Source organism: Akebia trifoliata, chromosome 1 (assembly GCF_017979445.1).
Source record: "Akebia trifoliata isolate Shusen 1 chromosome 1, ASM1797944v1, whole genome shotgun sequence".
Classification (NCBI taxonomy): domain Eukaryota; kingdom Viridiplantae; phylum Streptophyta; class Magnoliopsida; order Ranunculales; family Lardizabalaceae; genus Akebia; species Akebia trifoliata.
The window spans coordinates 292759-309449 of NC_141375.1; the positions used below are offsets into that span (position 1 = coordinate 292759).

At 32.2% G+C, this 16691-nt stretch overlaps 1 protein-coding gene across 2 annotated transcripts; it reads left to right on the forward strand.

The window, feature by feature from the left end:
* The first annotated feature begins 9389 nt into the window (after positions 1-9389).
* Positions 9390-16664, forward strand: LOC147410216 (very-long-chain aldehyde decarbonylase CER1-like). 2 transcript variants are annotated; one of them, XM_086432768.1, is made up of 11 exons: positions 9447-9536; positions 9626-9798; positions 10966-11198; positions 12186-12418; positions 12533-12752; positions 14170-14545; positions 14689-14800; positions 14982-15178; positions 15732-15830; positions 15949-16122; positions 16305-16664. In XM_086432768.1, the coding sequence occupies exons 3-11, from the start codon at positions 10990-10992 to the stop codon at positions 16470-16472; spliced, it is 1788 nt and encodes a 595-aa protein (XP_086288894.1). In that variant the 5' UTR covers positions 9447-9536; positions 9626-9798; positions 10966-10989; the 3' UTR covers positions 16473-16664. The 2 variants fall into 2 exon arrangements, with proteins under 2 accessions (XP_086288890.1, XP_086288894.1); XM_086432764.1 differs by lacking the exon at positions 9626-9798 and having other exon boundaries at positions 9390-9536.
* Positions 16665-16691: the final 27 nt, after the last annotated feature.

Below are 16691 nucleotides of genomic sequence, written 5' to 3' on the forward strand. Positions count from 1 at the left end.
TAGAATACCCCTTTGACCTTCTTCTTTATTGATAAACTCAAGAAAAATTACCTAATACTTTCTTCTTTTTTATGTTATTCACCGTTTCAACATTCAAGCGCCCTCATCTTTTTTCTACCCATACGAACCGGGTTTGTTCTCAAATGACGAACCGGGTTTGTTCTTAAATGACAAACCACAAACCCAAATTCAAACTGAGCAATCTCAAGAATCAGGTAACATAAGTACGCACCATAGCACAACCGCTCAACACTTGCTCAAGGCATTTAGGTGGTCTGAAGAGTTTTGGAGCTACCCGAAATCAATTTTACAATTTTTTTTTCTTCTAAAATGAACATGTATGGAATGTTTAGAATATTTGGGAATAGTACTAGGGTATGTCCAACTAGTGGTATCTTGAACATTTTTCACAAAAGATTAATATTTTCAAAAAAAAGTTATTTTTTCCTAAACCAATGTTTTCTATTTCTATGTATTAATTATTTAATAAACTATATCCGTATTTAAGAAAACCCTATAGCGACATTTCGAGTACCTGACCATTGGTGTAATGTCTTAATTTTGCACGATGAAACAAAATCTAAGAATAAATAAAAATTTGATTATAGATCCCAATGATTTTATAGATCTGAATATTGTTCTGATTTATTTCCTAAATATTGTTCTGTATTTTTTAAAAAATCTACTTGTGTTGCTCTTAACCAATGTTTCAAAGTTTATTCTGTTACAAGGGGACACGAATATTCAATCAATGAGGGAAGGACAATCTTCATTGATTGAATATTCTTGTCCCTGATCCAATATACATCACTTTTCAAATCAATTTCAAGCCGAAACCCGAATTCATCATATAAAGCTTTGGACTTCTTTGATATTTCTTGAAGGAACACAACTATCAGGTTAGTAATTTTTTCTCCCATAAAAGAATCAATGGCATTAGACTTGATGGTCATTGTTTTGATTTATAGTTTTCAGCTTTGTATATGGATATCATTACGATTTGACATACCTCTAGCAACATAATTTACATAAGAGCATCCATTATTTTTGTGTGCATGAGCATTGGTATTGCATTTGCTTTCAGGTCTGCTTGTGGGCACAATGCTCATGTAGCAATGCTTGTTGGTGCTGCCAAGATATTGAAGAGTCGTGAAAACATCAAAAGGTTTCATTTTGATCAATTACTTGACTCATTTATCTTTTGTAGATTTTAATATGAAATGCCTTTTTAATCATTAGTTTGTTAATTCCCAATAAAAACACATAATTTCATTACGAGAAAGATCAATTGAGATTGTTTAGGCATGCACAACAAAGAGTTATGATGGAACCAATGAGAAGAAAGTGTGACGGTTATATTTGATTTCAGGTAAGATGAAAAATTTTAGAACATAAATCTTAAGAAAATATATAAAAATAGATACAATTAAATGGCGAAAACAAGGTTCTTTAAATAGTTGTGATAACTTTGCATTTTTTTTTCTTTCTATTTTGGGCATCTTATTATGCAGTGCTCAGTTTTCGTATCCATATTGACTATTGCAGCAATGATTTGTGCGATCAAGAGTAGTCCTATTACTGATTTCATCGGTCAAAAAGGAGTAAGAAGAGCACAACACTAACAATATCTAACATACTTAGTGTAACACCATAAAATTTATTACGTATATCGAAGAATTAAGTCAATTATATTGACCTATTTTCCTATAAAAATAAAATAAATAATTTATTAAAAATAAATTATGATATTATCGATCTAAAATAATAATTTCTAGAAATAGAATTTTTTAAATGAAATGTACAATTCGAAGAACCTTATAACGATTATTATCGAATAATTAGAACATTTAATCGAAGTAGATAAACCTCAAAATTTTATAGAAAATTCTTTTAGTCAAACGGACATTACCGTTGAATTCAAAAGCATCAAAAAACATAATTTAGACTACCAGCATGCTTAAATTCGATTTTAATATGATAAGTTATAAAAATATCAATTTTATTAAGAAAATTTAAGGTATAAGAGATATTTTGGTCAATAAAGAAAAATCGATGAAGAATTTTAAAAATCCAAGATACACAGTTCAAATTAGTCTAATGTATTAGACATTACAGAGAAAAGAAAAATATATAGAAAAAAAATTAATATTATTTAATTATTTTTATATTATTAAAATGTTAAAATAAATTATTTTATTAAAATTGAATTGAATTATAATTATTTTAAAAAAATCATAATTTGAAAATTTTGAAATGTAAAAAGGGTAAAATGTAATTAAAATAAATATAAATATTATTATATTATATTATATTATATAGTAAAATATTATAAGTTAAAAGGTGTTAGAATGTATGATAAAATAATTGAGTTAGTTTATATATTATAATATAAAATTTTATATAATTATAAAGTAAATAATAAGTCGATGTTCATTATCCTTGTGACATTGAAATCGAGACAGAAGTGAGTGAGTTTAAAAGTGGGTTCACATACGCTACGTTCAATCGAGATTTAAATGCATTTAGGATGTGAATTAAAATCCAACATTAAAGAAGAAAATATCCACAACTTTGAGATCTACTTAGTCGCTGGATTATTTTATTGAATCGTAGAAGGAATTAGTTAGAAAAATCATTTTTATGTCGTAGGGAGGTGAAAAACCCAGTTGCGAAGGTAGAAAACTTATAATTTTAAATTTGTGATATAGTTTGTAATGAAATCTATTTTATTTCAATTTTGATAGTTAGTTTCAAATTTATTATGATTTAAATTCAAATTCCATTCATTGAATTGTACAATAATTTATTTTATATACTTTCTCTGATATTTAAATATCGTGAAATAAAAATAAATGAATTTGGGTGAGTGTAATTAAAAAATCAATTTGTTTAACAAATTAATTTCTATAGTAATTTTCGTAAAGTGTTCGTTTTAAAAACTGTTAAAATACCCTATTTTGAAAATGTATTTTTATTGGGTCATTATTTATATATAAAAAAATATTTAAGTTTAAATTTGAAATTGATAATGAAAGTCTCGATTGTTTATAATCGATAATGAGATTCTCGTCTGTATGTGTTTGTGTTAAGGAATTTTTAAGTTTAGAGTGTTTTTAAACACTGTATAATAAAGCATGAGATGCAATTAGGACGACAACTGTGGGACGATATACTTATATGTTTACTATTTTCTGATTTTCTGATTTTGATATACTACTGCATGTTTGTAATTCTAGAATACCTGGGAATATCATCACACTTGTAAATTTATTTCAAATGGATTGAAAAATATAATTATTATTTTTATTATCCATTAAAGGGGTAATGAATACCCATAAGATTAATTAATAGCTCTTTCTAGAAGCAACTAATTAATTTAGAATAATATGAATTTAATATTCTCTCTGATAGTATGGGATACTACTTGAGAATATTTTTATATCTATTATTCGAGAAATTTTCATCTTATCTTTAATAGAAACTAACAAATTATACTGTAAATATGATTTGTAAATGACTAGATTGATTGAGGATAGATGCATGCTAAAAAGGTACGAAGAAGCTGATTTGTCAAATAATCATTTATAGTCTATAGTAGTCAAACAATTGATCTTCGTTAGGAATCAATGACCAACCTGAGCTAGAAAACACAGTTAACTAATTTTGATAAATTGCTAAACCGACTATAAAATCAAGAAATAACGGTGAATTCCACATTGATTAAGTACTGGAGCATTGATATTTATATCAATACTTTTATTGTTCGTGTACCTCGTCATTCTTATCACATACACTAAAATGATTGATATTCTTATGACATGTTTATGTTTTTTTTTTGTTTTATTATGAGATTGAGATATTTCATTATTGTTTTATTAAAGATTAGCATGTTTCGAATGTTATTTGTTTTGTTTATTTATTTAAAAACTTGCATTATTTATAATAGATTAGTTTATTTATCCATTCATATTAAGATTATTAATTTGAAATGTGAGTTTACTATTGAGTAACTTCCCTATTACTCAACTTATCAACAAAACATTAAAAATGTCCTAGCTATCGAGATACCTATTCTTGATGAAGAACATTATATAGAGGGATCGCAAGATCAGATCAGGATGATAAGCATTATTTATGCAATATGAGAGTTGAGATTTGAGTTTAGCGAAATTATTTTGTGTATTATTGGACTTTCTTGTATATTTTGGCATCATGTGTGTTGTGTATTTTGTATTTATATGTTCAGAGAGTAAGAATTAATGTTGATTGATATGAGATTAGTAGCTGATCTATGTAAACTTTTGGGTTGTAATTATAGTATGTGTTTTAAGTTATCTATATTCATTATGACATGGTGGTTGGAAGGTAGTGGATATATGGATTTTGAATATACATGTATATTTTTACAAGTGAAAATTTCTTATAAGTCCAATTTTTAGAGGAAATTCTTTTGAAATTATTTGAAAAAAATCTATATCGTATTTAAACTTTGAAGACCTTCATTTGAATTTTTTTAACTATTTTCGCTCCACCCTCGAGATTTGAAAAAATCTAGATCCTAAATCAGGGGTGTGACACTTAGTGTTATTTAGATCACAAAATTTTAATTTTGTTTCATGAAATGAAAACAGACCATGAGAACTATAGTAATTTTGACTTACCCCTCTTCACTTTTGCAAATGTTAAAGATGTCTATGGGATGCCAACTCACAAAGAAAGAAGAGAGATTTACTGGGCAAACCCAGGCAGACCCATCTATTGCAATCCCCTACTTTATGAGTGGTTTTTTGCTTACAGTGCTCACACTTGTCGGAGAGTGCCACATCAAGCTTTTAAGGGTATTTTTGTAATTAAGAAGGGTAGTATTGTAAATTAGGGATGCCACTCAACACACGTGGATTCATGTGATTGGTGGATCCTGATTTTATGTGAGCAAACAATTTTTCCTACTTTATCAAGTTTGTTACATGAAGAAACCTTACTTTGTGAATAAGGCTAGCATGACTAACTTATATAAATTTCAAATCTTTATAAGGGTCGTTGAGTCCACATGGATTGTCAAATTGTCAATTCAAACCCACAACCTTCTACATTTCATGGAAAAACTCATATTCAATATAAAAAAATTTCAAAAAAAAAAAAATTTATTTTTTAGCTTGATAGAAGGAGTTGAAAATGGATTGCTACCAAACTCCTAATTTGAAATTGAAATTCAATGGTAAATTATTATTATTATTAATTTTTTTTTCAATTTTCTTTCAAAGTCCTTAGAATTTGTCCTTTATAACTGTACAGCATCAGATCATATTTTGGATGCCACAAATTGATGTGGTTATGATCCACTCCAAAGTATGTTAAGTAAAAAGTTTATCCCATCAATTTGAATTTTACGACGTGGATCTCACCTATAAGGTTTGGATGGTAACAAACTTGATAAAGTAAGGTTTGGTGGGTAAGAAATATCATAAAATAAAAAAGTTCCCTTGGAGTCAAAATTCCAAAGGAGTCTAGTAGGTTTCCAGGTAAATCTCTCAAGAAAGAAACCATCATTGTATCTCAAGTTACTAAAATGACTTTCTATATGCAATTAACATGAACATTTTATTGGAAGTTACCAAAATAATCTTGTGTATGATGTTAACTTGAATTCCTTTCACTCAAGACTTGAGTATTAAAATAGTGCTTCTATTGGCACACCAACTTTTACTTATTACACCCCAAATTTTTTAAATTATTTCATACCACAACTAAATATTAAAACACACTCTTCAAACGTTACAAAGTTTTGGCTCTAATTATAATGTCCACATTATAAAATAATATAACACCTAATGTAACATTTTCAGTAGTTGTTTACAATTATGATTAGGTTCACATAACCTCCTAAATCCAAAAAATTAGAAATGTAGCAAACAAAAAGAAAAAAAAAAATTAAAATTAAAATAATGAGAGTTTCTATTGACACCCTGACTTTTACTTATTCTAAGTAAAATTGGGTGCCAAAAACAGTTCTCTAATAAAATACCTCTTCATATGTAGCCAACATTCATAACATGCTAGTTTTCGCATCAATGGAAGGAACTCAAATTTTGTTTAAAACTAAATGTTGATTTAATAAATATTTTTTATCTAACTAAATATAATCTAGTGACTAAACATTTTCTAATCCACTTTATTTAAAAAAATATATATAATAATTTGAATATGATATAAGTTAAAAATAATTATAAATTGAGTTAAATGATTTATATAATTCAAAATAGATCGGCAAGTCAACTCAGTATCAATGGAGGACAAGACGAGACAAATTTTGAGATTTTTAAAATCATGTTATAAGTGGATTACTAGATGCTCAATCACAAAATCTTTTTTATTTTATAGGAAGAAATATTAAAATCGGTGGACTCAGCTAAAAATTCTAAAAATTTGTCATAGATTTTCAAATTATCAATAAAATCATTGAATCTCATACATATTAACCGTCAAAAAGGATTATATTGAACTCTTACTATTTTTTTGGTGTTTATAAAAGGGGTCTTTGTTTAGACAAATTAATCAAATTATGGTCATGTTGGTGTCTGAACATCCTACAATTTTTGTTTGAAAATGAAAATCATCGTTTGCAATGATAACCCAACATTGGGATAGCATGAAGCAAAGATTATCGGTCAATCATTGTTATCACTTAGTCCCCACTGAACAAAAAAAAACTGAGTCCACCCTTGATTCCTACAAATTTTCACATTTGGATGTGTAACATGAGGTCCAATCTTGAGGTCACTCCAGCACGTGCGACTTATATTATTATATTGAATAATGCTGAAGTGACCTCAAGATTGGACTTTACATTGTGCATCTTAACGTGAAAGTGTATGAGAACCATAAATTTTCTCGGGATATGAGTGAAAAAGCATCTATGGTTTTTTTCCACTTTCAAGTCAAGATGTGGGATAATCTTAACGTCAGTTCAGCACGACTCTATTTATTTAATTTTACTTGTCGAAATTTCTTCTGATTTGATGGTACCATGAATTTCAACCTAAAAACTCTCACATTTACTTTATAACTATTTTTCTCTTTCCAGCTTTGGAGTAGCACAAATCGTTGGCTGGTTGCCAACTTTATCATCTCCCCAACTGGCGGACCATGTTATGTTGATGGAGATACTTGATCAAAGTCAATATGATTAGGGCGGAGTCAGGATTTTCTTGTAGTCAGAGCAAACTATGGTTAGTTGTATAATTGAAAAACTTGAAGATGAATGGTTTTAGAGAGAAATTCAGAGGTTTTTGATTAAAAATTGAAAAAAATGATATTTAGGTCATTTCCAAGTAGTATATGAGAAGGTGCAGTTGAGAGGCAATGTGGTGAGGGAGTGGGAACAAATGGGGCATGTAATTAATTGAAAAAATAGGGTGTCTCAAAGTTCTGTGGGGGGCAATTGCCCCCACCACCTCTTTACTAACTCCACCCCTAGATATGATGATTCATTGCATTCATTTGGGGCCCACTCCCTATAATTAATAACGCCACGCCTCCATTCAAGCATATATCACAATTTTTATTGACCATCAATGCAAATATACTGATAGCAGTGAACGACTTTTATATTTAACATTGATATTTAAATCATTAGATATTAAAAGAGGGATTCTATTGCCACACAAACTTCTACTAATATTACCCCAATTCAAATGTAAATCACCAAAGATTTAGCACACATCTTGGAGTGGCATTAACAACAGAAGTTTGTGTGGCAATAGAAACTAGCTCTCTATTAAAAATAGATAAGAATGTAAAAATGGTAGGTGGTGAATTGTGAAGATGGACATCTTAAATTTTACATGTCATTGATAACGACTAAGGACCAAAACTTAACCTGTGGTGAAACTGTTTATGACGACAACGAAACTTGAAATTGGCTATCTGGGATTATGTGAAATCTTATATTGACTTTTCTATGAGAAAAAAAATCTCACTAAAATTAACTATTATCCTCTCATTCAAATGCAAGTTGTCCCAAAGCTGATCGCTATGAAATTCTTTAGACTTGATCAGATAAAATTAAGTCAAAAAAGCAAATAACAATATCTGTGCACCTAACTTTCAATGTGCGAAACTTTGTACGTAATTATCATGATTCCTATCATAATATACCTTCGGAAAGCTAATTACATGTATACAACATTCCAATTGAGAAAATTCCTTTGACTCCCAAAAGCATTGGAATATTGATCAATTAGAATGTTGAATGCATCATAATAAGCCTCCCAAAGATGTGCATAGAACAATAGATGTGTTTCCTTGAGATACGAGTGAAAAACATCTGTGGTACTGGAGTGCACACCTCCATGTCAACTCAATGTCAAACGCAATATCATAAGAAGTCACTCAGCATTATTCTTATACTACAATACTTATTTAAAATAGTAATGGCACAACATGAGTATGGATGGAATGTTTAGGACATTTAGGGATGTACATTCGGGTAAACCTGAACTGGTATGGGATCGAATTTTCGGGTTCGGTCTGGGTATGGCTAAAGCCAAGACCCGAAAATCTCGGATTCGGATTCCATCCAAGTTCAAGTATCAAAGGTCAAAATTAACCTAGACCAAACCAAAATTTTTGTGTATTTTTAAGTTTCAGGTTTGGGTAGAACACCATTTAAAGGTTTGTATCGAATTATTTTTAAATAAAATGGGACTAATGGGATGCGAACCTTGGATGTGGCATTGTCACCACGTCTTACCAACTCATCAAGTGCTACTTTGTGCTAAAACTTGTAAAAATAAACGTAATATAATCAATCTGTTCTCGGTTCGGGTTTCGATCCTTAGAACGGGATTGGACCTGTTTTGGAGGGGCAAACCTAGACTTGAACCGATATTTATCAGTTTCAGTTCGGTCTTAACCTGAACAAATTTGATTTAGGTTTGGTCCGTTTTATCAATCCAATTTTTTATCTGGATTTTAGGTTCTGGGTAAAATGTACATCTTTAGGGATATTTGAAACATTATCATGTGTTAAACGGTGTTTTTGTATTTTACTAATTTCTTTACCAAATCTTCCATGATTAAGATTTTTGAAGATTAGAACAATGGAGACAAGTTATTTATTCAAAGTTTTATTTATTTTTTTCTTCTTGTACTGACAATCTTTATTAGAAAATCACATTCATACATCGGACATATTTTGATAGTACAAATTCCCAAATATTTACCATACAACATTTTCGTATGGGTGTGGTAATTTTTAATTTTTATTAATTTGTAAGATAAGATAAGGTAAAAAGTTTGGAATTAAATAAGATGATTTCATGCATAGTGTGATAACTTCCCTTCGCTGTCCAACAGCTAACCTAACCTAACCAAACGTACGTTAAGGCTCGGATATCTATATAAGACATATAAGACACTAAAAGATGCAAAGAGAGATAAAGTAAGAGTGAGAGTAAGTGAGATAGAGAGAGAATATGGCTTCAAAGCCGGGCATCCTCACGGAATGGCCATGGAAGAATCTGGGAAATTTCAAGGTTTTCTCCTTTTCACTTCTTCCTTCTCTGTGTTACACTTATACATAGCTTATGCTTCTATTCCTTTATTTTGTTTCTTTTTTTCCAAGAGATTGTTTTGGCTGATTTAGACGTACCCAGACCTCTCCACCTTTGGCTGGTGAGTAGTGCTAAAGTGACCTCAAGATTGCAACTAATATCTCACCTTTCTGATGTGGAAGTGCGTCGGAATTCATCGAAATACGTGTGAAAAAAAAAGGATTTCCAAAGTGTAATATTAGAGGTATAATCTCGAGATCACTTTAGAATTATAGATCGTTTTCCTTGGGATAAACAGGAAAAAGACCGTTTTCTCCTTTTCTCCCACTTGATGACGTCGGCCATGGTTTCAAAAATCTCGTTTGAGAGTCGAGTCCAAGATGATTCGTACCCACCCAGTATCATTCAATGACGTACGGATTATCAATGTCTTAAACTCTACAGCATCTTGTTTGAAAAACGAGATGACTCTTTATCGGATGATATTTTTAATGTCAGATGAGTAAATAAAAACTCATCCGAGTCAATCAGGATAATGTATTTTTTCATTAAAAATTAATTTTTTATAATTTAAATAATTACTATCAAAATAAACATACTACCTTGGGATTAAGCATCTTCTTCTCTACCTTATTTTATACTGCATCTACTTCATGCTCTTGACGAGCTAGTTCTAGGATAAATTATTTTTAATTTATTCAACTTCATTTTCAATCCATCATTTTCAACCTCTTATAGATAATAATTAATTTTTCTACACAAAAATCCTTCATCTTCTATTTTTTCAAAATTCTTATCTAGTTCTTGACATTTGAAATTTGAAAGTAGAGAATCTTTATCTTGAATAAGTTAAAAAAAATCCTAAAAGTGGAAGAGATCTGCTCTTGGGGGGGGGGAAATAAGAGTTTTTAGATAGACTAATGATAAGGGTATCAAGGTCATTTTGGGTGTGGCAATTATAGAAGAACTGAGATCAAGGAGCATATGACCAAGTTTGAAAACAAAAAGGGTCTCTTAAATATTCACCAAAACTCGGAGAACTTTAAAATTAACCCTTTGGCAAGTTTATTATTAGCTTTTTTTCAAAACAAAATATTAAAAGTAATGTGAGAATTTATTTATTTATCTATTTCTAAAGAAATGTACAATTAGATAGAAGTTCTAACTATACATAAGAGCTTAAAAGGTATTATAGATAAGACTTTCGATCTTCTTCTTTTTTTTTTCTAATAACAAAACATATATAATAAGAAGTTGAAAATATTAAGGGCTAGAGAGTAGTATATAATATAATAAATGCATAATGAAAATATGATCTCACTTATAATTTAGGGTCTAGCTAGATGGAGATTATATATTATGTTATCTGAAACTTGATTTAATATTACTGATAAGTTGTTTGTGGTTAAAGTACTTGGTTTTGGCACCTTGGGTGATGCTCAGCTTCTATAATTTGTTCACAACAAGTAACGAAGAAGAACGAAGGAGGGACGTGAGCAACTTTCCCATCATCTCATTTTTGTTGTGGAGGATCATTCACAACCAGATTTGGATAAGTTTAGCTCGTTATAAAACTGCTAAAGGAAACAGCAGGATACTTGACAAGAGCATTGAATTTGAACAAGTTGACAGAGAAAGCAACTGGTTAGTATTTATAATTTTACTAACTAGGAAAATTACCCAAATTAAATACGGGGTTTTCTCGCTAAATGCTGCCCAATTTTGGAGACTCCTGAAGATCTCACATTCCTAATGGTTCACGTGTGTTGAGGGACATCCCATATTTATTAAAATACCGACATTGGAATGCCTTCAATACACATGGATTGATGAGAATGTGAAGTCTTGTGAGATCTCCAAAGTTACAGTCAATTTTTGGATATTAATTTATAGTAAAAATGCCCCCTTATATACTACACTCTCCATTATGTCTTCCCATGATTTTCCCTTGTTTGAAACTCAAAGATTTAAAAATCTATGGTTCTTGCAGGGTACACGTCAGTTTAGTTTTTGAGTTACCTGTTAGGTTGAGTTACAAAATCGTTACACTTTGTAAAAGTCAATAATGGAAGGGTAGCAAATTAAAGAAGAGAACTGATTTTGTAACTCAGCGTGACAGGGTGACTCAAAAACTCACTGATATGACATGGGCAAAGAACTGTAGGTTAGATTCTGTCCCTTGGGATAAACAACCAACCTGCCATCTACAATTGTGTATTCCAAGGGTACAGTTGTCTATCCCGAGTCAAAGAATCAACAGTTTTTTGTGCATGACACGTTGGTGAGTTTTTTAGTCATGCTGTCAGGTAGAGTTACAAAATCATTAGTCATTAAAGAATAATGATTTTCTAACCAAGAAGCCCTCACTTGGTCAATACTCGGCTGACATGGCACAAAAACAGAATCATAGATCTTTTTTCTTGGGATACACAATTGCAAATCTTTTATGGGGATGTGCAGTTGTGTTTCCCAAAGAAAATGATCTATGATTCTATGTCCGTGCCACATCAGCTGAGTATTGACGGAGTGAAGCCTTTATAGTTAGAAAATCAGCACTCCTAACTAAATATTCTAATCTTTTAGAAGTACCTGTAATATATACGAGTGGGAATGGATAAATGGCTGCTGCAGGGATGATCAGATCATATTGACTGGGTTGATTATGTACCTGATTGCAATGCATAAAGTTGGAGCTAAACACTTACCCTTATGGAGGAACGATGGTGTAGTTTTGACCATTCTCCTTCATATGGGTCCAGTGGAGTTTCTCTACTATTGGCTTCACAGAGCATTGCACCACCACTTCCTTTATTCTCGCTATCATTCCCACCATCACTCTTCTATTGTTACTGAGCCCATAACATGTAAGAAAATTAAGAACCTCTCTCTCTCTCTCTCTCTCTTTGAGCTATATATAATAATAATATATGTTTGTTAATCTAGCTAACATACTCTTTTTTGTGTGTGTGCATGGGCAGCTGTTATTCATCCATTTGCAGAAATTGTAGCCTATTACGCACTCTTTGCTATCCCACTGTTAACAATGTTGTTTACAGAAACAGCATCAACAGTAGCCATTGCTGGGTACATAACATACATTGATCTTATGAACAACATGGGGCATTGCAACTTCGAATTTGTCCCAAAGAGACTCTTCCACCTCTTTCCCTTCCTCAAGTACCTCATGTACACTCCATCGTAAGTCATCTAGCTAACAATTTTAATTCTAAAATTATTCTCTTTGATTAGTGTACATATATACTCCATGGGTATAAGTACCTAGCTAGCAAATTTAATTGTAAAATTACATTATTTTTCTCTTTGATAAGTATGCATACTCCATGGGTATCCAATAATGAGGACCAAGGTGTAGACAAGGAAACACAAATTGCTCCAAAAACTGGTGAGATGGAAGGAGAAACACCAATTCCTAGGGATAAAGTACCAATTTCCGTATCAGCTGTTGTGTCCATTTCCTTAAACATTTGAGTATTGAATTTTTCAGAAGATAAGGCACACAGAAGATAAAGCACATACATTGGATTTTAGGGAATAAGATCAAGTCAGCCCTTGGAAATAGGGTTGACAATGAATTGGTTTTGATATCAGATCATTATCAAACTATTACCCATTCAAAATCTTTGCCCCATGATCCAAATCCAATCCTATCCAATGAATGAATCTTTGAATTAAATTCGATCCAATTAAAATTTCATTCAACCCAAAACCATTTCAATCTGATCCAATCCGACACCAGGAACTTTGTTATGTTATTTTGAAGAAATTGGGTTTTGGTAAAGAAATACCTAGGGTTTGGAAGGAATACCTAGGATGAGAGAGAGACAGAGAAAGATAGGGGTGGTAATACCATCTCTTTCTTCCCCAAGCACCATAAACACCATCTGTTTCATCTCTTTGGGCAGGTAGAAATATCTAGGATTTGGAGAGAGAGAGAGGTGGCGTCATTGAGAAAATTGAAAACGATGAGTCTTAAAGCATCAGGTTCATATAGGTCATGGGTTCAAATCTTTCCACCCTTATATATGGGTGAGGGGGAGTGTTGAGTGTATCTCATGCGATAATTTAAACTCACCAAAAACAGATTGGAAACTTGATCAAGTTATTTGTATGATATCTCAATTCTTTTAGGAAAATATTGAATAAACATATCTTGAAATATTGTTTCTAAATAATTATATATTAGTATTTTGATATTTATTCATTGACTCATTGAGTCAACAAAGTCCATCACTTAATAATATTCAATATACATCGTCGTCAATGGGGCCATGTTTTGGCCTAGCTGAGCATAGTCCATGGAGTAGTGGCGTTACTCGGCCAGTTGGAGATTAAATACATTGGACTGCGTGCAAAAAGTTGTTTGTTTAGGAGTCAGTGTGTTTTAAACTCCAATCAAAACGAGACACCTCGACTTATCTTGATTCATTTAGATATTGAGCCAAGCGGCACTAAGCCCTGTACGTGTGAATTGTAATATGTTATATATAACTGTCCGCTCTAAAATTCCTACATGCAACTGCTTGAGTTGAGGGTCTACTGGACTCTGGAGGGTTGCCCCAAGGAATTCATATATGGAATCCATGTATTGATGCAGGTTTCATTCTCTTCATCACACCCAATTTCGGACCAACTATTGCCTTTTCATGCCAATCTACGATTATATCTATGGCACCATTGACAAGTCTTCAGATGCACTGTATGAAACCTCACTCAAACGACAGAAGGAGACACCACACGTGGTTCATTTAACTCATCCAACTACATTGGACTCCATCTACCATCTACGTCTTGGCTTTGCTTCCTTAGCCTCAGGACCCTACACTTCTAAATGGTACCTGTGGATGCTGTGGCCAATGACTTGGTTATTCATGTTGCTCACTTGGGTCTCTAATCACACTTTTGTTGTGGAGAGGAACACGTTCAATCAACTCAAAATGCAAACATGGGCAGTACCAAGATTTCGCTTCCATGTAAGAAAATCCATTTTATAATCTAATTTAATTTGGTTGATTATCTCAATCATATATATGTGGTGTACGTATATTATTTTAGACTATAATGATCATTTATTAATTATTTTTTAGAACTGTATGTATGTATGTATGTGTTGTAGTATCTTCTACCATGGCAAAAGGAAGCAATCAACAAGTTGATTGAGGAAGCCATACTTGAGGCTGAGAAAGCAGGTGTTAAGGTGCTAAGTTTATGTCTTTTAAACCAGGCAAGTTCAGTTTATGCTTCCTCTTCTCCTAATAAATACATTAGAAATATTCAACCTTATTTGTTTTTGTTATTATTATATACACATTATTATCTTAAAATGTGCCACCCACTCCGGCGATGGTATAGTTTCAAGAATTTATAAAACTTTGGTTTCATTTTTGAGCCATTGATGGATTCAGGAAGAGGAGCTTAATGGAAGTGGTGAGGTTTACATAAAAAAACACCCAAAACTCAAGATTAGGGTGGTTGATGGGAGTAGCTTAGCTGTTGCTGTTGTGCTTAATAGCATCCCCAAAGGAACAAAGCAAGTACTTCTTAGAGGAAACCTTACCAAGGTGGCTTATTCCATTGCCTCAGCTTTATGCCAAAATGATGTCCAGGTACCTAATTAAATTCATTTACTATTCATTGAGAGGAAACTGTTCATTGTCTTGTAAGATGTCCTGCATTCTTGTTTGGGCTTGTGCTTTAATTAAAAGGCAAAATCAAAGGTGTCCATCCATGCCAGGGTTTAGGATGCCCCTGAAACGAATTTTTTTGGGTATATTTATGTCGTTTAGGGTTTTCTGTACTTTGGGAAAAGGGTACATGTTTTTCTTAGTTCTCATTTTGCTAGACATCTTTAGGACTGAACTTTTAAGAATGTGGTGTGATTAGATTTTGATCAGATATCCATGGACGTAGTCACACGAGTCCAACTTTGAATCGGGTAGCCCCCTTCAAAATTTGAAGGAACCCTCTTCCCATTATGGCATGTAGCTTTTCATATTCAATTCACATCCCTACATTTTCATCAATATTTGGGATACCTCCTTGAAGACACCACGTGTAATCCAAGGAAGATGGTTCCTTCAAAATTTTGAAGCTTTCCGTAGGCACACTGCCAAATTAACCACGTAAATCCCTAACAAAAAAAAAATGAAATGGGAACAGGTAGTTACAGTACGCAAGGACGAATGTGAGAAGCTAAGGTCAAGGCTTAGCTCCAACTCAAAAAGTAATTTGATCCTTTCAGCAAGTTATGCTCACCAGGTACGTAACTTTACTATTCTGATTTGATTATCTAGATTGAGAAAAATTTATAAATTGGACTTGGACCCTAGTTGGCTTCATAGCTAGGACTTATGGAATGGTGCAATGAGTTTTGTAGGTATGGTTGGTGGGAGATGGATTGAGCAGTGATGAACACAAAAGGGCACCAAAAGGAACACTCTTCATCCCCTTTTCCCAATTTTCTCTCACTAAAACACGCAAAGATTGTGTCTACCATCACACTCCAGCAATGATCACTCCAAGGGCTCTCGAGAACGTCCACTCTTGTGAGGTTAGTAAGAAGATTATATAATATAAATTAGAGACAGACCCTTAGATTTGGTGGTGTCAAATCAAGCCATTGAATTGTTTAAATTGATCATAACCCTCATAGAAAATTTTAAATATTAAGACAACTAGTAATAAATTTATGATATTTGGTTTTTATGGTAAAATTATAAAAATGTGCCACAGAACTGGTTACCAAGGAGGGTGATGAGTGCATGGCGGGTGGCAGGAGTGGTGCACGCCTTGGAAGAATGGGATGATACACACGAGTGCGGTGACACAATGTTTGACATTCAGAAAGTATGGCTCGCAAGTCTTAAACATGGGTTCCTTCCTTTGGTCGTGCCCACTTGATTAGAGCCTATGCATGTTTCACAATACTTTATATGTAAGAGTATTAATTAATTATGTTGTATCGTATTATGTATTATGGTGTACAATGATACACTTGATCATTATCTTATGTATTATGTTACCGAATGAATGTAACCTATGTGTATTTAATAAGATGGTCACCCCAGATCTAAACATCCGGGGATTTCATTATCTCAAACACATCAATAATATTTCAGT

Excerpts from the sequence above, each read along its gene's own strand:
- LOC147410216 (XM_086432764.1), top strand. The coding sequence starts at position 9,477 with ATGGCTTCAAAGCCGGGCATCCTCACGGAATGGCCATGGAAGAATCTG. Across the intron at positions 11,199-12,185 it reads GTTGACAGAGAAAGCAACTG|GGATGATCAGATCATATTGA; the intron begins GTTAGTATTTAT and ends TGGCTGCTGCAG. Across the intron at positions 15,179-15,731 it reads TATGCCAAAATGATGTCCAG|GTAGTTACAGTACGCAAGGA; the intron begins GTACCTAATTAA and ends AAATGGGAACAG.